At 47.4% G+C, this 22,532-nt stretch overlaps 1 protein-coding gene across 1 annotated transcript in view; it reads left to right on the top strand.

Moving 5' to 3' along the window:
- Window positions 1-17,508: 17,508 nt before the first annotated feature.
- Window positions 17,509-22,532, top strand: part of PDE4B (phosphodiesterase 4B) — a 714,464-nt gene continuing 709,440 nt past the window's right edge. Inside the window, exon 1 of the mRNA XM_078668953.1 lies at window positions 17,509-18,015. Coding sequence (XP_078525079.1) covers window positions 17,777-18,015 — 239 coding nt within the window. The 5' untranslated portion in view covers window positions 17,509-17,776. The remainder of the gene's footprint in view (window positions 18,016-22,532) is intronic.

The following is a 22,532-nucleotide window of genomic DNA, read 5'->3' as shown; positions in this document are numbered from 1 at the left end:
CCCACCTGATTCTCTACATTTCTCCATTTTGATTCCATATTCTCAACAGATTGTACTTTTCCTTTACATTTTAATATTGGTGATAGAGGGCGAAAACCTTTTTACACTGGTTAGAAGAATGTTAACATCTAAGTTACATTTTAACAGCCAGCAAAATGTATTAATGATCAGCAGACATCTCTGTCTGGTTATTTATTAACCTCTGCTTAAAAAGCATATGATCGTGGTGCTGTTACCAGTGGGAAATTGCTTAAAATAGTTTCAATTGTCAAAACAGAGAGTTTGAGCACTGAAATCAAGGTTTGAGTGTGGCACCTTTTTATGAATAATGTCCTCAGCATACCCATGTTTACAGACCAATGGACCCTGCCGCGTCTTACATAGTTTGCATGTCAAAATACTGTTCCGGACATATTCTGCTACCATAAAATTGTGGGCAAAATATAGAGAACCAACCAATACTGAGATGGTAAGTACATATACATATATATACATTTTCTATTCTTAACTCCACAACCCCATACACACACTTGTATATAGGCAAGGCACATACATCTAGAGTTAAGTAAATAAAACCTATATTTACCTATGCATGTTTTCCTTGATATTATTTAGGTCCTCGATATTTTCCCAAAGTTACGATGGTAGTATCACATTTTATTTTTTAAACAATATTTAGGTGAAAAAACCTTTGCATTCCACCTCTGGACTTCAGTTTTTTATCCCTAGAATAAATAAAGCACATAGTGATAGCAGAACGTTTTGATTGTTTGCTCGCACATATTGTAACAACTTGCATTTATCTTCACGCAATGCCATATTCCCTACAGGCAGTCTTTTAAACACTTTCTGTTCTGATAATTCCTTCTGTCTTGTTTTTTTTCCACTCTTAGCATTTAATCCTAGTGCCAAGAGGTCTTTGAGTGTATGCACACTTTATAAATCAACTAATCAATCAAACTAATCAAACAATCATTCTGCTCTTCAACCATTTGCTGACTCCTCTACGTATAAGCCCACTGGAAATGCCTGATGTCTGAGAATATGGGGCCATCCAAAGTGTACCTTGTTGCTGTTGCCTAGTGAGAGTGCCTAATGCCACCAAGATCCAGGCTGTTGAATGACTGATGGGGGTGGCAGCCTAAATCGAGTCCATGAGCACAGGCCTTTTTACCTATACTCCAAACACTTACTCTTCGAAACTAGTAAGATTAGGATTCTTGCTATTTTATATGTTTGACTTATTTTCAAGATTTTTAACAAGAAATAGAAAGAAAAGACAAATAGTAGAGACAGTGATAAAAAGAAATCTATTTTATTTGTGCTCAATTGTAGCCATTAGCGTTGACCTCATTGCCACCATCTGTCCTTATATTGGTCTGTAAGGAGAATGAAAGGACATTCATTTTGAGTGTTGATATCTTACTTTCTAGAAAGAGTTCTAGTGTATGAACCAGCTTTTTTCTAAATCCTTCCTAAGACTGAACAAGAAATCTATGGTGAAGGTACAGTACATTCTGTGTGTTAAACTTCATATTTTACAGTGATATGAACTGAATGCTGCTGCTTCCCAAACTTTTATGAACCACAACTCAATTTTCAGATAGACAAACATTTGCTACCCATCTAGCTTTAATGGGCACGATACTGTTTTTTTAATGTAATAATAGGAATTGTTTTAAATCGTCGCAACCAGAACTGCACGCTTAATATAAGAGTGTGACCAAGCTATTGATCAGCCTATATAAGTGTCAGATGGTGAACTGCATTGAACTCTGGAGCTAGAACACTTTTCAGAGTAGGATGCAGGCCTGAGGCATCCGTTCACGAAAATCACTAGGCTTCTGAAAAATCTCGGTGTTGATACAAGTGATTATTGGGATGCCCCCTTACATCTTAATGCTCCTCATCAAACTGCATAATGACAACTATGCCCAGGTGCGATGGGGGCTTAATGGGGAAAAGACAGATAGGATCCTGGTCGTTAGGGGCGTCCGGCAGGGTTGTGTACTAGCTCCCATCTTATTTTCCCTGTATGTGAACGGGGTGGTAGAGCACCTGCTTGGCGCACCAGCAGACGCTCCCTCTCTGGCGGGAGTTAGGATTCCAACCCTGTTGTTTGCCGACGACACCCTCCTCATTTCCAAAACCCCCCAGGGCCTCCAGAAGCTTTTGAACCGCTTCCAGGATTTCTGTTCAATGAGAGGACTTGTCATCAACGTGGACAAGACCAAATACCTAATTATGCACCCACCCCGTAAGCTTGGCCGCTCCCCTATTCTGAATTCCATCCCTCTTGAAAGAGTGTCAGAATTTGATTACTTGGGAATTCGAATGAGTGATGTCATGAGCTGGACTCCCCATATAAACAAAATGACCATCAGTCACAAAAGGGTGGGGGGAGCACTGCTGAAGGAGTACAATAATTCATCTAAACAATGTGTAGCTCCAATAATAGACATCTACAAAGCCCGAGCTGTAACCGCTTCACTTTATGGGGCCGAGCTTTGGGGCCTAGGTAACGTGGAAGCCTTGACCAAGGCAGAGAATAAGTTCCTAAAGGACCTCCTGGCTATCCCGATGAGCACCCCGACTGTTCCTGTGCTTTTGGATACGGGTTGTAAAGCAATCAAGGATTAGGCCCGTTTACGGCCTCTCCTCCTCTGGGCTCGTCTGTGGAGGGTCCCGGAACTAAAATCATATGCGGGCGGGCTGTTAGAGGTGATGGGCTTGGACGGCCGGAACAAGATCAAATGGCTTAGGGACATCAAAAATCTTTTAGGGGACCTAGGCTTGGGGTCGTGCTGGTCTACCCACTGTGCCCCCCCGAAGGCGACCCTAAAAAAACTATACTGGGAGTGGGTGTCTGCTAAGCTCATCAGCAATCAGCGTCACTGCAATTCCACCGCAGCTTTTTTGCAAATAAAAGACGTTGTTGCCCTTGAGCCTTATCTGGACACAATAACGGTACCTATGGACCGGGGTCTTTTCATTAAATTCAGACTAGGTACACTACCTCTAGCTGACCTTCACTCTAGATGGAATAGGTCTGCGCAGGCATCACGCTACTGCGCCCTATGTACCAATAGGCCCGAAACTGTGATCCATTTCCTTTTTGAATGCCCAGATTACGCCCGTCCAAGATCCTTTTGGCTGAAACCACTGTGTAGACAATTGTGTACTCGCCTGCATCTGGTGGCTCTACGGATTTTACGATCCGATACATCCCCTCGGGTCGTTAGTGCTGTATCCAAATTTTTTAAATGGGCTTGGTTGATTCGTTCAAAAAGACTGCTTTTATCAATGTAATTTACTTGTAAATAATTCATTGTTGATTTTATTGCTACCTTTTATTTCCTCTGTTTTTTAAATGTACAGTCTTTCACGATGTGCTGTTTTTATATTTTTTGTAATGCTTTTATGATACTGCATATCGAAATAAAGCTATCAACCAACCAACCAACCACAAGTGATTATAGCAACTATGAGAAACCCCTTTTGCTGTGCCAATGATAGTGTGCTCTGAGCTAACATAGGTATTCTTAGTTTTTTGTACTGAGCTGCGCCCTCAGGGCAGCACTTTCTCCCATGCAAAGTGATTACTGTTCAACCCTTCCTAAAAATAGTTGGGGAATTTATAACTTTACCCCAAATATTCCAGGACTGGGGTTAGAATAGTAAATAACACCCCTGGAATATTTGGTGGGAAGTTTCTCTTTCCCCAAATATTCTAGGACTGGAGCACTACTGCTCTGAGGGCACAGTTCAGGGCAAGAAACACGAACAAGCAGTAACATATGGTATTTCGAAGAAGGGTAAAAATACAGATTCACATATTTATAATTACATTTGAAAGGTAAACTCCATTTTGGGACCACAGTATGGGTTCACTTTTGCTCTGGTTATTTAAACATTTTGGTTTATGCACATAAAAAAGTGAAATATATTTAGTATCTTAGTTGAGGGAAATGAGAGCCATCATGACCCACTCGAGGTCCTGCTTTTTGTGCATCAAAGCGGTACAAAAGGGGGTGGTGGTGGACGGAGCATCTGAACCAATCAAACACTCACACCCAGTCAAAAGATCTGGGTTTAATCCATCACCGTTCTTTAGCCCACTCTGCCACCCCAGTTCAGAGATGGCCATTTGCAAATCAGTCTGACCCTGAACGGTGATGGATCAAACCCAGATCTTTTGACTGGGTGTGAGTGTTCGATTGGTTCAGATGCTCCGTCCATCACCACCCCCTTTTGTGCATCAAGTCTCCTCTTCCACATGATAATGGCAATAGCATATTACAGAGCAAATCTACCTCTATAATGTATATATTTACTTATGCCATGGCAGTGAAAGTAAATGATTTGTAAATGGTAAATATTGTGGGGGAAAAAGCAGAGTGAAACAGGTTGTATCAAAAACATTGGCTACTCAAAAAATAGAATGAAAATATTTGTGGCTACAAAAAACTGAAAAATGTTTACCTTATAGGGCAAAGTTAAGTATAATGTGAGCGGGGAAAGAGGAGCATCATCCTGCTAAAGTAGAGAGGGACATTTACATTCAGGTGGGGAAGGGGTTGGGGGGCTAGTAAATGTTTTTTAGGAAACGGAAAGGTAGCGTAAAGGAGTAGTAAAGGGTTGATAAGATTCAAGGAATGATAGTGGTATGTGGTATTTAGGGGTTTTAGCATTTAGGTAAGAGAAGGGAATGGAAACATTATGAGTGGCTTTGGGTGTTTAGGGATGAGTAGAGTAAAAGGGTAGTGAAGGTGTTTTAAGGTTTCTGCCCAGAAGAGGGTAGTAAGGGGGTTTTAGGTTCAGGAAAGGAAGCGAAGAGGAAAGGGAAGAGTGTTTTAGCATTTAGGAAGGGAAGCATTAATGGACAATTGCAGTTGCAGATTTTCAGGGCTCAGAGATAGGTAGCATTAAGAGTGGTAAGGAGTTTTTAGGATTCATTGAACAGTTGTGTTAGTAGGAGGAGTTTTTAGTGTTCAGGGCAGGGTTGCAATAAGGTGGTATCAGATATTTGGTTTCTGGTTGGCAGAGATAAGCACCCTTCCCAAGCAGGAACCACAATCCTAGTCAGAGTTAGTCAGATACACACCCTACATTAACCTGGGCTCATCTCCTGCTAGTTTAGCACAGAGCAGTCAGGCTTAACTTAAGAAGCAATGTGTAAAGTATTTGTGCAACACTTAATACAGTAAAACAGTGAGAACACCAGACACAAATATACCACACATGGTTAGAAAAATATAGTTTCATTTATTGAAGAACACAAGACCATAATGACAAAAATCCAATCAGTAGAACCGGAGTTATGAATTTTGAAAAAATATCTTGAAATATAGTGCTTAAAAGCTTAAAGCACCAACCAGGGCTATCTGGTCGTACTTGACCGGGACAAATACAAAGGTTCAGGCTGACCGCAATTAAGTGCATGTCGGATACAGAGACCAACCTTGGAGTACTAAAACAGTGCCTTTGTTTGGGGTTGGCTCGACGTCGATGGCGAGTTGCAAGGAGCAATGGAGGTGATGTGTCGGCGTGGATCCTGGAGATGTAGGCGATGTGGCGCAATAAACTGGGCAGCCAATGATGCAATATCCTCAATCCTGACAGCAGCAGCAACGTGTCGAAGGAGATGCTCTTGTTCCAAGCTGTGCAACGACTGTGATGTGTGGATGTTTGCAGTTGCGGCACTTTAAACCCATTTTCAAGGACCCAGGACTTGATTGCCACAACTTGCAGTCCCAGTCCGAGTTCAGACGAAACCACAGCACCGAGACAGCCCTCATTGCCGCCACAGACGACATCAGGCGCCAACTAGACAACGGCGAAACATCAGCCCTCATCCTCCTGGACCTGTCTGCCGCCTTCGACACTGTCTGCCATTGCACTCTAAAGACACGCCTCCTAGAAGCCGAAATCCAAGAGAAGGCCCTGGACTGGACCACGTCCTTCCTCTCCGGCAGAAACTAGAGCGTCCGCCACCCGCCCTTCTGATCCGAGGCCACCGACATTATCTGCGGCATCCCCCAGGGCTCATCCCTCAGCCCAACGCTGTTCAACATCTACATGGCCCCCTCGCACAAGTGGCCTGCCAACACAACCTCAACATCATCTCTTATGCCGATGACACCCAGCTCATCCTCTCCCTCACCAAGGACCCGCACATCGCCAAAACCAACCTCCACGAGGGAATGAAGGCCGTCGCCGACTGGATGCAGTACAGCCGTCTGAAGCTAAACTCGGACAAGAAGGAGGTACTCATCCTCGGACCCACCCCCTCAGCCTGGGACGACTCCTGGTGGCCGACGACACTGGGAATAGCACCGACACCCACCGACCATGCACGCAACCTAGGATTCATCCTCGACTCCTCCCTCTCCATTTCTAAACAGGTCAACGCCGTCTCCTCCCCCTGCTACAATACCCTCCGCATGCTCCACAGGATCTACAAGTGGATCCCGACTGAAACAAGAAGTACGGTGACACAGGCCCTCGTCAGCAGCAGACTGGACTACGACAACGCACTCTACGCAGGAATCCCAGCCAAACACCTGCGACTTCTTCCACCGCAAGATGGCTGACATCCATGACAGCTTCAACACCATGACCACCCCGACTACGCCAGACCACACCTCCCCTGTGAACACCACCAACACCAACCGCCTGACCTCCCCGTCCAACGTCAACGACGACGAGACACGCAAGGTCATGAACTCCGTCCACTCAGGATCACCGTCAGATCCGTGCCCACACCACGTATTCAACAAAGCAGGTGCTGCCATCGGACCCCAACTACGGAAGGTCATCAACATCTCCTTCGAAACAGCGGCATTGCCGGAAAGCTGGAAACATGCCAAAATCAGCACCCACCTCAAGAAGCCCAAAGCGGACCCCAAGGACCTCAAGAATTTCCAGCCCATCTCCCTGCTCCCGTTCCCGGCGAAGGTCATCGAGAAAATCGTCAACATGCAACTGGCCCACCACCTGGAAGACAACAAGATCTTTGACCCGTCCCAGTCCGAGTTCAGACGAAACCACAGCACCGAGACAGCCCTCATCGCCGCCACAGACGACATCAGGCGCCAACTAGACAACGGCGAAACATCAGCCCTCATCCTCCTGGACCTGTCTGCCGCCTTCGACACTGTCTGCCATTGCACTCTAAAGACACGCCTCCTAGAAGCCGAAATCCAAGAGAAGGCCCTGGACTGGACCACGTCCTTTCTCTCCGGCAGAATCCAGAGCGTCCGCCACCCGCCCTTCTGATCCGAGGCCACCGACATTATCTGCGGCATCCCCCAGGGCTCATCCCTCAGCCCGACGCTGTTCAACATCTACATGGCCCCCTCGCACAAGTGGCCTGCCAACACGACCTCAACATCATCTCTTACGCCGATGACACCCAGCTCACCCTCTCCCTCACCAAGGACCCGCACATCGCCAAAACCAACCTCCACGAGGGAATGAAGGCTGTCGCCGACTGGATGCAGTACAGCTGTCTAAAGCTAAACTCGGACAAGACGGAGGTACTCATCCTCGGACCCACCCCCTCAGCCTGGGACGACTCCTGGTGGCCGACCACACTGGGAATAGCACCGACACCCACCGACCATGCACGCAACCTAGGATTCATCCTCGACTCCTCCCTCTCCATGTCTAAACAGGTCAACGCCGTCTCCTCCCCCTGCTACAATACCCTCCGCATGCTCCACAGGATCTACAAGTGGATCCCGACCGAAACAAGAAGAACGGTGACACAGGCCCTCGTCAGTAGCAGACTGGACTACGACAACGCACTCTACGCTGGAATCCCAGCCAAACACCTACGACGACTACAACGCATCCAAAACGCCTCCGCCCGACTGATCGTCAACGTCCCCTGCCTCAGCCACATCACCCCCCAAATGAGAGACCTACACTGGCTCCCCGTCGACAAGAGGATCACCTTCAAGCTCCTCACCCACGCACACAGAGCACTCCACAACGCCGGACCAGCCTACCTGAACAGCAGACTCAACTTCTACACTCCGACCCGCAAGCTCCGCTCCACCAGCCTCGCCCTCACCGATGTCCCCCACATCCAACGAACAACCTCCGGCGGCAGATCCTTCTCCTACCTCGCCGCCAAGACCTGGAACACCCTCCCTACCCACCTACAGCAGACCCAAGACCTACTCGCCTTCAGAAGACTCCTCAAGACCTGGCTCTTCGAGCAGTAGCGGCACCCCCTCCCCTCAGCGCCTTGAGACCCACACGGGTAAGTAGCACGCTTTACAAGTACTCTGATTGATTGATTGGGCTAGCAATTCCTCCCTGTTGTTTCCCCCTTCGGAGTTTCTTCCATGCAATTCTAGTTGCCCTGAAAGCCCAAATATAACTACTGCAGACTCTTTGTAGCGTATCGAATCAAACTTTTTTTTAAATTCTAGGGATATTGAGGCAAACAAAAAAGTACATTTTGGTAAAATAGACATTATCAAAATATTTGATCTTCCCAAAAAAGAAAATGTCAGTCCTACCAAAGACTTTAATAATTTCTTAGATTCATTTAGTTCCTTCTCAAAATTCACCTCTAGATTCTTTGTTACTGTTATACTCAAATACCTTATCAATTATTTACTAGACATTGGGGCCTCCAGGGATGCTGCTAGTGTGCTCAGAGCATGGTGCCAATCGTTTCTTGTCCAAATAAGAGGAGTCTAAGGGGGAAAGAGAAGGGTACAGGCCGCCCCCCACTCAAATCATAATACACAACAATAGGCCTGTCACCCTAGACACTCTTAAATAATTTCTAATATGGCATGGATAGTAGTGATGCAGAAAAACGTTTTATTTTAATACCACCAGCCAGTTTTTCTCTGGCTATTCAAATCCATCCAAGTGTCGAACATTAATACGGTACACACACGGTAAACATTCAATCTGTCGTAATGCCATCACCCACCAAACGATACTTGTGGAAAAAGTGTGGAGAAGAGAGTGAGCCCCTCACGGAAGAACCGCTAATCGGGTTGTCTGACTAGCAATTGCCAGTGTACCCAATTATCATCATCGGTGACTCACTCTCATAACAGTGGAAAATGAAACCAGAAAAAGAACGACAACATATAACAGTACTTCTTCTCAACATCAGCCCCACAATCTGCTGACTGTTCCTATCAAAGCAAGTCAACGTATTGCCCTTGCTGTACTTGTGTGCACATATAACACAAAACACAAAAACAGAAACCCCCAGTGAGAAAGAAACGTGGATCTCACACAGTTAAAATAGAAGAGTTCACTGGCCACTCAGGGTTTATGCTGGGCTGTGAATCCTTCTAACATAAAAATGACTCACACCATACACATTCTCAGGTGGGTCATAGTCGCCAACATGTTTCGTTGCTCGTATTTTCTGCAACTTCTTCAGGGCAAATGGGGGTTACCCACTGTTATTGCCACTGTCTTTCAACACACACCTGTGATGGTAAAAACGACAGATTTGATAATTAAAATGAGCCGAGGGTTAAAGACCCTCCCATATTCACTAATGAATTTAGTTTTAAAATGTAATACAAGGCTGCGTTACTCAGAACAGACAACACTGCACATAATACCTGCTACCCCTTTTACACAGTATGCCCGTGTCCTCAAAGATCACGTGTTGTTTACGAGAACCCGCTCTCGTCGGGTGTCCTGCACACAGAAACAAAGACAAGGACCGAATTCAGTCGAAGTGACGCTACATAGTCTACTGTCACGCAATCAATCACCTCATTAGAATATAGAGGACTTGTAATTAGATATAGGACAACAATTATTTACAGTGCGCCCTTCTCAAAACAGACCCGTCGGTCACCGCACCTATCTCAACCCAGGACCTCCCTCATTTGGTACTGGTTTAGATCACCTTACCGATCCAGTGGGAAAATCTTACCCACGCTCGGTCACCGGCACTTCCAAATGTCACCCGCGTCCCGTCCCGACTTCGAAAGCCGGATATCAGGAGACGCGTGATGACGTCTAAGACGTCGCGAGGCACGTGACAAAAGTACGTCCCGCGTGGCGGCCATCTTATAGTGTGTTCCATAACCTTAAGCAGTGGGCTAGGCACACTTCTTGGCAGTGCAGAGCATTGCAGTCCAACATTCAAAAGCTGAAAAGGGGGGAACCTGGTGTCAATCTACCATGTATTCACAGGAAACTCTTCCTAGAGGGGCAAATAAGATTATTTACAATAAAAACGTCTGCAACCTGGGTGTGGGCATGTGTGTCAAAGGGATCAAATAATAACGCGAGTCACACATGGGTGGTGTAAACTGTCCTGTATGTATTGTATACTGTACTATATGTATTGTATAGTCGGGAGTTGGGGACCCCAGGCTACAATATCAACTTTTCAAGGATATACATCATCATGTGAGCTCATCGTTTGGTGATTTTGTGCCATTCAATGAGGTCGTTCAACCCCTCACGATCGACCTGTTCCTGATAGATCCAGCGAGCTTCCTTTCTCGCCAAAATGTTTTCTACATTATGACTCTCACACATCACCCTCTCCAGTACAACCCACTCCAAATCCTTGGGATCATGTCCCATGTCATTAAAGTGTTGCACCAATCTCGTTGTCAATTTCTTCGCCCTGATGGTGCTGAGGTGTTCTTGAATGCGGACTTTTACCTTTCTAGATGTAAGTCCAATGTAGTGCAGCCCACATTTGCATGTCAGTCTGTAGATTACATTTACAGTATTGCAATTACTGAACTTGGTGAGATGCCAAATTCTGCCATTTATCAGGGTCACTGCCTTCGTAGTCCTTGTTAAATTGCATACTGAACAGCTCGTACATGGGTGATGGCCAGGTGGTAGCCTTTCTGTATATACAGGTTGTGAGGTCCGGGTGTGGACCAATTTTTCCTTTAAATTTGTAGCTCTTTTAAAGGCAAACCGCGGAGGTGGCATCTTTCCCATATTCGTATCAAGGATTGACCAATGCTTCCTCACGATCTGCCTCAGTTTGGTGGATAAAGGATCAAAGGTTATTACCACCGGTATACACTCCTGTTTAGTTCTAACATGGCGTTCAAGGAGTGCTCCCCGAGGCGTATTCAATGCACGTTTACGTGCTTGCTTTACCACCTTCTTGGGATATGCCCTTGCGGCCAATTTCACAGCCAGTTCTTCCGATTGCTCCACAAATGACTCTGTAGTGCAGCAATTACGCCTGTAGCGCAAAAATTGCCCCACAGGGAGATTATCACGTAAGGCTCTTGGGTGGAAAGAATTGTAGTGGAGCAGGGAGTTCTTGTTGTTTTTTTATGATGTACGGTCGTCACCAATTTATGGTCAACTGCTGCGATATCAACATCCAGAAAGACTGCTGTGGTTCTATTGATAGACCAAGTGAATTTAAGGCAGTCATCTATCTGGTTGAGCCATGAGAGAAATTCCAGGAGGAGGTCCTCTGTACCTGTCCAGATACAGAGGACGTCATCAATATATCTCCTCCATAGGGAGATATGTTCCCTGAAGGGGTTGTTGTTCCGATGGAGGACCACATTCACCTCAAACTGGCCCACATAAATGCAGGCCAGACTTGGGGCAAAAGTGGCCCCCATAGACGTCCCAGACACTTGCAGGTATAGTAGGTTATTATACTCAAAGAAATTTTTAGTCAATGCAAGTTCAATGCACTGCATGACAAACGTGATGGGCGTGTCGTAGAACCACTCCAGTTCCCCCAGGGCCCGCGCTGCTGCCACCAGCGTGGCGTCCTGGGGGATGCTGGTGTAGAGTGACTCGATGTCGATGGTTACTAGCAGTTGTAACTCGGGGTCAAAATGCACTCCTTCAAGGACATTAAGAATGTCAGTCGTGTCCTGAACATAGGACTCCTGAGTAATTACTGCTTCACGCAGAAAAAAGTCCGCGAATTGTGACAGGGGCTCCAGTACTGACTGGATACCCGACACTATCGGGCGTCCAGGGGGTGGCCTCTGGGGTTTGTGGATCTTCGGCAAGATGTAAAACGCCGGAATGCGAGACTATTTGTTGACAATAAAGTCTGCCTCTTTGGGTGTTATCCACTTCTTCCCTAAAGCATCTGCCATCATGCTGGTAATCAGTTCAAGTAAGTCAGGTGTAGGATCTCTGGCAAGGGGGTGGTAGTTGGCACGTACACTCAGTAGTCTAAGTACTTCTGCCTCATAGTCGCATGTATTTAACACAACGACCGCGCCCCCCTTGTCAGCCTGTTTGATGGTTAACAGTGGGTTATCTTGAAGAGATTTAACAGCTCGCCAGTCTGATTTACTCATATTGCAGCCCTGATGTACTTGGGGGGCTTGCTCCAAGGTGGCCACATCATAAAGCACTTTCTGTTCGAAAACTGCTACCTCAGGACCCAAAGAACCACTGGGTGGGCAGAAATTGGAAGGGCGACGGAGGTCCGTACTGAACAGTGATTGGTCAACTTTTTCTTTATCAGTGAAGAACTTGTGCAATTTGATTTTCCTCATCATTTCATGTAGTTCTAGTCTACAGGTAAAGGGATCATGTCAGGGGGTTGGCACAAACCCCAAACCCTTATTTAAAACCCTTACTTCTGCTGGTGTTAACACATGATCAGACAAGTTCACCACGATGTCATTGAGTGCTAATTGTATTTCGGCGGAGCTCATAACTGAGTTGTCCTGCCCCTCTGGCGGGTTACCCGAGGGGAATATTGTTGCCAATTGGGCTGGAATTGTCCTCTGCCCCTGCCTTTGCCTTTCCCTCGGAAAGTTTGATTTCCGTCAATTGTTTCTTACCTTCTTCTTGCTCGGCCCTGGGTGGATGGGGGTCTAAGGGACAGATATATATGCAGATCATGGCAGTACTCCACTGGTTTTCCTTTGTCTTGCATATTCCACGCCGGTCCCCATGGGGATTGGGGGCCCCTGGTTACATTTACTAGAACATGTGGGGTGACGCGATGCGTACCCAAAACTGACCCATCCCCACTGCAGACCAAATGTATCTCCCCGTTTCTCTGGTCCTGCTAGGCCGTTTCTATTGGGGAAAGTGGGGTTTTGCTCCCGGTGGCTCTGCTAGCCAACAGCAGTGGTTTCTTCAGGCCTCTATATTTTTCAGTTCCTGGGGAGCTGGGGTTTTATAGCTCTGCCTCCAACGAGCGAAAGCTTAGGGCATGTTCTCCTATCTGGGCAACTAGCACTTCTCCTGTTTCCAAAGTCACCCTCAGCAGCACCCACAGGAACCCCAGCGCAGCCTACCCTCCCTATCTGCACCTACAAGGCTTTCATTGGCCTCTTACAGGTCACTTGTGCCAGCAGAAGTCAGGTACCCCTCCTTTTTGAGGTCACACTCTTCCAGAACCGGCGTACAGAATATCCAAGGGTCCCTTAGGGTCCCTCTAGCATATCCATCCCTCTACTGTCTTCCAGATGTATAGGGAGCCAGTGTCACGGGCCCTGAGGAAGAAAATCCTAGTCCCCCAGTACCAACTGAAATCAGAAGTCCGTGAGTACATCTTTGTAGTAGAGTTGTAGTAGAGGTCAGGTATCTTCTTTCTTCCAATTGGTCATTCCTCCATGGTCACGTCCCCAGGCACAGGTTAATCTCAAAAGTATTTCCTTTGTACACAGGTTTTTAAGGGGGGTGGAAATTTCCATCCAGAAGGTTTGCATCTCTCTTCAATTCTAGGGTGACACATCATCAATCCACCAGTGTCCCAACCCAGCCACACAGCATATAAGAATTTTCCACGATTACCCCTTCTAATCTGTGGACCGGCCTTCTATGAGAGCCTAAGCCCTACCCCTAAATGCCACAGATGCTTGGTTCCTTCTCTCTACAACGTCAGAGGACAGCCTGTCTTGTGACTGGCTCCAGAGGTCTGACTGCCTTCCATTGTTTCTGTCAGTTGAGCCTTCTCAGGCCAGGTGTGTGAAAAGTAATTATCACATGCTTATTTTGTTCCACCTTTTCTGCTCCCAGACCTCATCACTTAAAAATGGCTCCATTGTACGAGGAGGGTTTTAATCCACTGGCTGCCCAGCAGACTAATTAACTAGACCCCTTAGTGTGATTCAAAGGCAGGAATCTAATTAGGAGCAAAAGTAAAAATCTGAAAGTGCCAGAAAGAGAACAGATATGTAGAAATTAATGTCAGATCTGAATTCAAGATCCTCATTGTATAATATTGGCATGTTAGCCGGGTTTCTAGACATAAGTATGGTGAACCTGTAGTTTAGCACACATTTGGCCCATAATGTACAACTTAATGAAGAACACGCTTTTCAGTAATTCACTATGGATGTACATACTCACACGATGAATGCTACTCATAGAGATCTGGCCTGGTCAACACCAGTCCATGAAGGGTCCCCTCTGTAACAAGCTACCTGTACACAGCTACCGGACTGAGGAAGGCAGTAGTCTCATCCTCACAGTCCACACATGGTTGTACATGAATGTACACAGGTATTCAAATGCAACCACCCCAGAGCCTCTTACTCTAGCTGTGTAGGAGAGGACCTTCTCTTAAAAGACAAGCACTGGGGTTAGCGCTCATAATCCATTTTAACAGAATAGTGAGACTTATGGCAGAGGTCTAAAAACTGGGTAGTCCAAAAAGCAGAAATTTAGGGAGATTGAATGGGTTGGAGCCCATTTCTCACAGTAGTCTTAACCCCTTCGACGCTCATGACGAGCTCAGCTCGTCATGGAGTTTCCATTGATTTCAATGGAAATTACATGAAGGACAACAAATAGCCTTAGCATCCAAGTGGGGGACATTAAGTGGACTTTAAGGTTCAGGGAAAGGTAGAATTATTAGGTGATAAGCAGGTGTTAGGGTTCATAGAAGGGTAGTTTCAATGTGTAGTAAGGGACTTTTAGGGTTCAAGGAAACATGTGTAAAGGGTAGTAAAAGGTTTTTAGGTTCAGGTAAGGGTAACTTAAGGGTTGGTAGGTGGCTGGTATGGTTCAAGGTTTGTTAGTGTTATGGGGTAGTAAGAGGCTTTTACTGTTGAGGGAAGGTTAACCTTAAGGAGTAGTAAGGATTTTTTAGGGTTCAGAGAAGGGTAACATTAAGGGGTAGTTTGGAATTTTAAGGGTTCAGAGATACATTTAACAAAGTAAATGTAGCCCAATAAAACATGTTATTTAGAGAAAATGTTTTAATAAACACAGATTCAGACATTTATTACTACAGTACAAAGCTCAAATCCCAAAAATAATGCCACAATACATCTCCATATTTTGGGCATTCTGGACCAGAGGATCATCCTGCTCTGGATTTGTGCTGCTCAATCTAAAGACCTGCGCAATCAGATTGTGTTCTGCTTCTACTTAAATACCTGATTTTACAACCAATGCATCTGAAAAAAACATGATAGCATTAACTATTTATGCAGATGCGCCCAAATAATATTCTATGGATTACCATTACTGAGTGAAGGGCAGCATCATGAGACACCACATATTTGTGTATGTATGTTATACATATATATAAAATAAAGATTTGTTTTCAAACAAGTGGAATGAGGTTTTCAAGGGCTCATGCATGGAGAAACCTCAGCCCTGAAATTTGCATGGGTAGTGCGGTTTACCACTGGTTTATGTGGGTAGTAGCATTGAGTAGACTTGTTCTGTGCATCTATGGCTTTAATTGGCTCTTCCATTAAAATTAGGCATGGGCGAAAAATTCCACTCTGCCGGTGGAGTTTTGCCCACTCCGCGCTACGCAAGTATCATGGAGTTCCAGCAAAACTCCGCTATGGGCCGGGTGGCAGAGTTGTTTCTCGCTTGTGACTTGCCAACATTAGGTTGGCTAGCGCCGGCGAGAATGTGCATCCATTAGCGCAATTTCAAGGCCCTAGAACGCCTCCTGCCAAGATTTTTTCAACACGGGCGGTCTCAGCAGGTTGCGATCGTTTGCATTGAGAAAACTGCTGCTTGAGTAGAAAATCTACTCGAGCGTCAGTTTGAAGCAGCACCCTGTAGAGTACCACGCGGTTCCATTCACACTGATTTTACAGCGCAGAACAGTCTCCCAGTGCTAAAAATCAGCGTGAGCAGCACAACGTTCCCAATTCCACCTACTAGCAGAACTCCACAGATTCTTGTGGAGCTTTTACATAACTCTGCGGAATTCCGGGGAGTGAAATTCTGTGAGCATTGTCCACCCTTAATTAAAATGTATAGATCTTTATCTGCAAACCAGGTGGCGCTTGCTAGAAGTATAGCACGTGTCTCGCTGCTGTGGTATAGCCATATGCAAAGGCAATGGTTAATTGTGTGGTGGAAATCCGAGAAAACGTAAATAATTCAACTTCAATGTTCAACATTTGCATATCATTTCCGATGAACATTGCATTTCACTTGCAGAGTGTTGGCTCCCTCCTTGCACCTGAGCAGAGTGCGCCAAGACACGTCATAAGGCCGCTACCTGCCACGTGAAGGGGGGGATGCCTCGCGCGCTCTCTGCTGCGCGCTAATGCCTGTGGATGTCAACAATGATCCGCGGAGGGGGAGGCAGACGGAGGGAGGCGGGGGAAGGGAGAGGGGAACTTAGATAAATAGACGAGAGAGTGACAGAGGGAAGGGGACGGCTAGACTATTTTTATCTAAATGATCTGCTGGCTGCAAGTGTGCCTTGTTAGAGGCTGCGCCCAATGATGCTGCAGCTGGCGGGGAGCATTGTGCAGCCACTCATTCATCCTCGGCGTGCAGTTGCACTGTTTTATTTACCTTATGCACTAAATAATTGCTTGGGGAATAAAAACATAAGCGCAGCAGACAACCGGCACATCAAAAACAATTGAAATGATGCCACCGTGTATCTGTTGTAAAATTACCAGGCTTGTCACTGAGATTAACCCTCATTATCTCTTCATTTTCTGTGGCTCGAGCTGTGATGTCAGTCGGGCCGTGGGGGGTGGGTGGGGACGAGGGGGGCGGGGAGGGTGGGGGCAGGCAGACTGAATAAAGCAAACATTTAAAACAAAATGAAGATGAACCCTTTAACTGACTGACATATTTATCAGCAGTTAGGGTATTTTGCTGAGAACAACATGGGTGGAATTCTGTGCATGTTTTCATCATGTGACCTTATGTTGCACCGCATTATCTGGAGAAAAAAAACACCAGAAGAAATTCGCGTCTGTGCGAACAAGTGTACGAATAATATTCCTCCAGGAAAATGTTAGTTTCTAAAATATTAGCGCTCAAATAAATATGCAGGGGGCGGGGCACATACTGTGTAAATTGCGCGGCCAAACTGGAAATTCTGAATGAAAAGCGTTCCTCATTAGCTATGCAGCGTCGTCACCGGAGCACGGTGTGATGACAGAGCAGGGAAGAAAACATTTTCTATGTAGATATGAGCTTTTTTTCCCCTGTCCTGCGCTCAAATCTTTCAGAAGGGAGTGCTCGGGCGCCCTGATGAATATTTCATGAGCTGCTCCGCTCGGCTGAATGAATCGGGCGAGTGTCAGTGTGGTGGGGCTTGCAGACAAGCCGCAGCCAGGAGGAGGCTCCTGACACAGGAAAGCACTCTGGCGCATTTTCACAGGAGCCGCCAGGCTGATGAAGAGGCGCCCTGACAGGCGAGGCTCCGCGTCCCCCGCGCATGGAGCTGCCGCCGCCGCCACTGATGCGCTAGGCAGGGCCCCGGCCCCGAGAGCCGCAGGCGCCCGCGGGTCGCCCCTCTCCAGCCGCGGCCGCCGGGCCATGCTCGCCCTCTCGGCTTCTGGCTGGTGAATTTGAAGTTGGCTGTGGCGCCATGACGGCCAAGGAGTCTCCGAGGGACCTGGCGGCCCCAGAGACCGACTTTTACATTAAGACGTTCAAGGAACACATGCATCTCGAACTGGAGCTGCCCCGGCTCCCGGGGAAGAGGACCACCACGTCCCCGAAGATTTCCCCCCGCAGCTCTCCCAGGAACTCCCCCTGCTTCTTCAGAAAGTTGCTGGTGAACAAGAGCATCCGCCAGCGGCGGCGCTTCACGGTGGCGCATACATGGTAAGGCTGCCTTGCATGTCGCGCGCGGGGAGCGGTGGACCAGCAGAGTTATCCTATGCGATGAACATTCAGGATAATTTGTAATACTGCCCTGGACAAGGCTGAAATGCAGCGGAGAATGTGGCGGATACCAATCAGTGTATATGATATAGCGCTTAGAACACGTCTGCTCTGTAGCGCCTACAGCATGTGACATTAAAAAGAATGCCAGGCTTATCAGTGCACTGGTATTTCAGCCTGGTAAAGTGGTGACACGAGCCTTTGCTATTATTAGGTGTATTTTAAAAGCGAGTCTGAGAGACTAATTTAATAGTATGTGTAGTCAAACACATCGTACGTATGCATGAATGAATGTTTAGGTATATATATCATTCACTCGAATGAAAGATCTGATGGCTTGATTAGGCTAGCATAGCCTTTTATATATATATATATATATATATATATATATATATATATATATATATATACACACACACACATAAACTGGCTGTGAACTGGGGGGATTAGTGACGTAGAAGGATATCCCTTTGGCTCAAATCTCTTTCTTATCAGTTATCTAAAAATGGGAAAGACAAACATAACTTGCATGTAATTTAATCTGTAATAACAGTTAATGTTGCACTTTTGCAGTCCGTTTTATTTTTAGGGCGCTCGCTTGCATCAACTTTGATTTCAGTATATGTTGAGAGCAGCTTCAAAACATACAAGCTTCTTAACAATGAACGCATTTTGTGGGACTAGTGAGAAGGTGTGTGAGGAGAGAGAAATGGAGAGATGGGAGATATAAACAGAAAGGTTCAAATGACTATATGCCAACAGGGTATTAAAAGGGTGCAAAATTCTGGTTTTGGAAGTAAAACCACTGATATGCAAGCCATTCTACAATGCTTCCTAGAGCAAGTGTCATTCGGGCACTTGTCTTTTAAGGCTGTAGGTTAGAAAGGACATCATTCCTTCAGCGGGGAGCAGTGGTACAGTGACGGCATCTTCTAACAAGCATTTACAATGCAATGGTTTTGCCTTTGTTAAAGTTAGAGCTATTGGCATTGCTCTTGACACTCTGAAGCTCCACTCTGAAGCTCCACTCTGCACTCTGAAGCTCCACTCTGCACTCTGAAGCTCCACTCTGCACTCTGAAGCTGCACTCTGAAGCTCCACTCTGCACTCTGAAGCTGCACTCTGAAGCTCCACTCTGAAGCTGCACTCTGAAGCTCCACTCTGAAGCTCCACTCTGAAGCTCCACTCTGAAGCTCCACTCTGAAGCTCCACTCTGAAGCTCCACTCTGAAGCTCCACTCTGAAGCTCCACTCTGAAGCTCCACTCTGAAGCTCCACTCTGCACTCTGAAGCTCCACTCTGCACTCTGAAGCTCCACTCTGCACTCTGAAGCTCCACTCTGCACTCTGAAGCTGCACTCTGAAGCTCCACTCTGCACTCTGAAGCTGCACTCTGAAGCTGCACTCTGACTCTGCACTCTGAAGCTGCACTCTGAAGCTCCACTCTGAAGCTCCACTCTGAAGCTCCACTCTGAAGCTCCACTCTGAAGCTCCACTCTGAAGCTCCACTCTGAAGCTCCACTCTGAAGCTCCACTCTGAAGCTCCACTCTGAAGCTCCACTCTGAAGCTCCACTCTGAAGCTCCACTCTGAAGCTCCACTCTGAAGCTCCACTCTGATGCTCCACTCTGATGCTCCACTCTGATGCTCCACTCTGAAGCTCCACTCTGAAGCTCCACTCTGAAGCTCCACTCTGAAGCTCCACTCTGAAGCTCCACTCTGAAGCTCCACTCTGAAGCTCCACTCTGAAGCTCCACTCTGAAGCTCCACTCTGCACTCTGAAGCTCCACTCTGCACTCTGAAGCTCCACTCTGAATCTCCACTCTGAAGCTCCACTCTGAAGCTCCACTCTGAAGCTCCACTCTGCACTCTGAAGCTCCACTCTGAAGCTCCACTCTGAAGCTGCACTCTGAAGCTCCACTCTGAAGCTCCACTCTGCAGCTCCACTCTGAAGCTCCACTCTGAAGCTCCACTCTGAAGCTCCACTCTGAAGCTCCACTCTGAAGCTCCACTCTGAAGCTCCACTCTGAAGCTCCACTCTGAAGCTCCACTCTGATGCTCCACTCTGAAGCTCCACTCTGAAGCTCCACTCTGAAGCTCCACTCTGAAGCTCCACTCTGAAGCTCCACTCTGAAGCTCCACTCTGAAGCTCCACTCTGAAGCTCCACTCTGAAGCTCCACTCTGCACTCTGAAGCTCCACTCTGCACTCTGAAGCTCCACTCTGCACTCTGAAGCTCCACTCTGCACTCTGAAGCTCCACTCTGAAGCTCCACTCTGCACTCTGAAGCTCCACTCTGCACTCTGAAGCTCCACTCTGAAGCTCCACTCTGCACTCTGAAGCTCCACTCTGAATCTGCACTCTGAAGCTCCACTCTGCACTCTGAAGCTCCACTCTGAATCTGCACTCTGATGCTCCACTCTGCACTCTGAAGCTCCACTCTGAATCTGCACTCTGAAGCTCCACTCTGCACTCTGAATCTGCACTCTGCAGCTCCACTCTGAATCTGCAGCTCCACTCTGAAGCTCCACTCTGAAGCTCCACTCTGCACTCTGAAGCTCCACTCTGAAGCTCCACTCTGCACTCTGAAGCTCCACTCTGAAGCTGCACTCTGAAGCTGCACTCTGAAGCTGCACTCTGAAGCTCCACTCTGAAGCTCCACTCTGAAGCTCCACTCTGAAGCTCCACTCTGAAGCTCCACTCTGAAGCTCCACTCTGAAGCTCCACTCTGAAGCTCCACTCTGAAGCTCCACTCTGAAGCTCCACTCTGAAGCTCCACTCTGAAGCTCCACTCTGCACTCTGAAGCTCCACTCTGAAGCTCCACTCTGCACTCTGAAGCTCCACTCTGAAGCTCCACTCTGAAGCTCCACTCTGCACTCTGAAGCTCCACTCTGAAGCTCCACTCTGCACTCTGAAGCTCCACTCTGAATCTGCACTCTGAAGCTCCACTCTGCACTCTGAAGCTCCACTCTGAAGCTCCACTCTGAAGCTCCACTCTGCACTCTGAAGCTCCACTCTGAAGCACCACTCTGCACTCTGAAGCTCCACTCTGAAGCTCCACTCTGCACTCTGAAGCTCCACTCTGAAGCTCCACTCTGCACTCTGAAGCTCCACTCTGAAGCTCCACTCTGAAGCTCCACTCTGAAGCTCCACTCTGAAGCTCCACTCTGAAGCTCCACTCTGAAGCTCCACTCTGAAGCTCCACTCTGAAGCTCCACTCTGAAGCTCCACTCTGAAGCTCCACTCTGCACTCTGAAGCTCCACTCTGAATCTGCACTCTGAAGCTCCACTCTGCACTCTGAAGCTCCACTCTGCACTCTGAAGCTCCACTCTGAATCTGCACTCTGAAGCTCCACTCTGCACTCTGAAGCTCCACTCTGAATCTGCACTCTGAAGCTCCACTCTGCACTCTGAAGCTCCACTCTGAATCTCCACTCTGAAGCTCCACTCTGAAGCTCCACTCTGAAGCTCCACTCTGAATCTCCACTCTGAAGCTCCACTCTGAAGCTCCACTCTGAAGCTCCACTCTGAAGCTCCACTCTGAAGCTCCACTCTGAAGCTCCACTCTGCACTCTGAAGCTCCACTCTGAAGCTGCACTCTGAAGCTGCACTCTGAAGCTCCACTCTGAAGCTCCACTCTGAAGCTCCACTCTGAAGCTCCACTCTGAAGCTCCACTCTGAAGCTCCACTCTGCACTCTGAAGCTCCACTCTGCACTCTGAAGCTCCACTCTGCACTCTGAAGCTCCACTCTGCACTCTGAAGCTCCACTCTGCACTCTGAAGCTGCACTCTGAAGCTCCACTCTGCACTCTGAAGCTGCACTCTGAAGCTGCACTCTGAAGCTGCACTCTGAAGCTCCACTCTGAAGCTCCACTCTGAAGCTCCACTCTGAAGCTCCACTCTGAAGCTCCACTCTGAAGCTCCACTCTGAAGCTCCACTCTGAAGCTCCACTCTGAAGCTCCACTCTGAAGCTCCACTCTGATGCTCCACTCTGATGCTCCACTCTGATGCTCCACTCTGAAGCTCCACTCTGAAGCTCCACTCTGAAGCTCCACTCTGAAGCTCCACTCTGAAGCTCCACTCTGCACTCTGAAGCTCCACTCTGCACTCTGAAGCTCCACTCTGCACTCTGAAGCTCCACTCTGCACTCTGAAGCTCCACTCTGCACTCTGAAGCTCCACTCTGCACTCTGAAGCTCCACTCTGAAGCTCCACTCTGCACTCTGAAGCTCCACTCTGAATCTGCACTCTGAAGCTCCACTCTGCACTCTGAAGCTCCACTCTGAATCTGCACTCTGAAGCTCCACTCTGCACTCTGAAGCTCCACTCTGCACTCTGAATCTGCACTCTGCAGCTCCACTCTGCACTCTGAAGCTCCACTCTGAAGCTCCACTCTGAAGCTCCACTCTGAAGCTCCACTCTGAAGCTCCACTCTGAAGCTCCACTCTGAAGCTCCACTC

The sequence above is a fragment of the Lissotriton helveticus genome, chromosome 1_2, assembly GCF_964261635.1.
Source record: "Lissotriton helveticus chromosome 1_2, aLisHel1.1, whole genome shotgun sequence".
In the NCBI taxonomy this organism is placed as follows: Eukaryota; Metazoa; Chordata; class Amphibia; order Caudata; family Salamandridae; genus Lissotriton; species Lissotriton helveticus.
The sequence above is the reverse complement of the archived record's forward strand: the minus strand, read 5'-3'. Positions and strand labels throughout refer to the sequence as shown.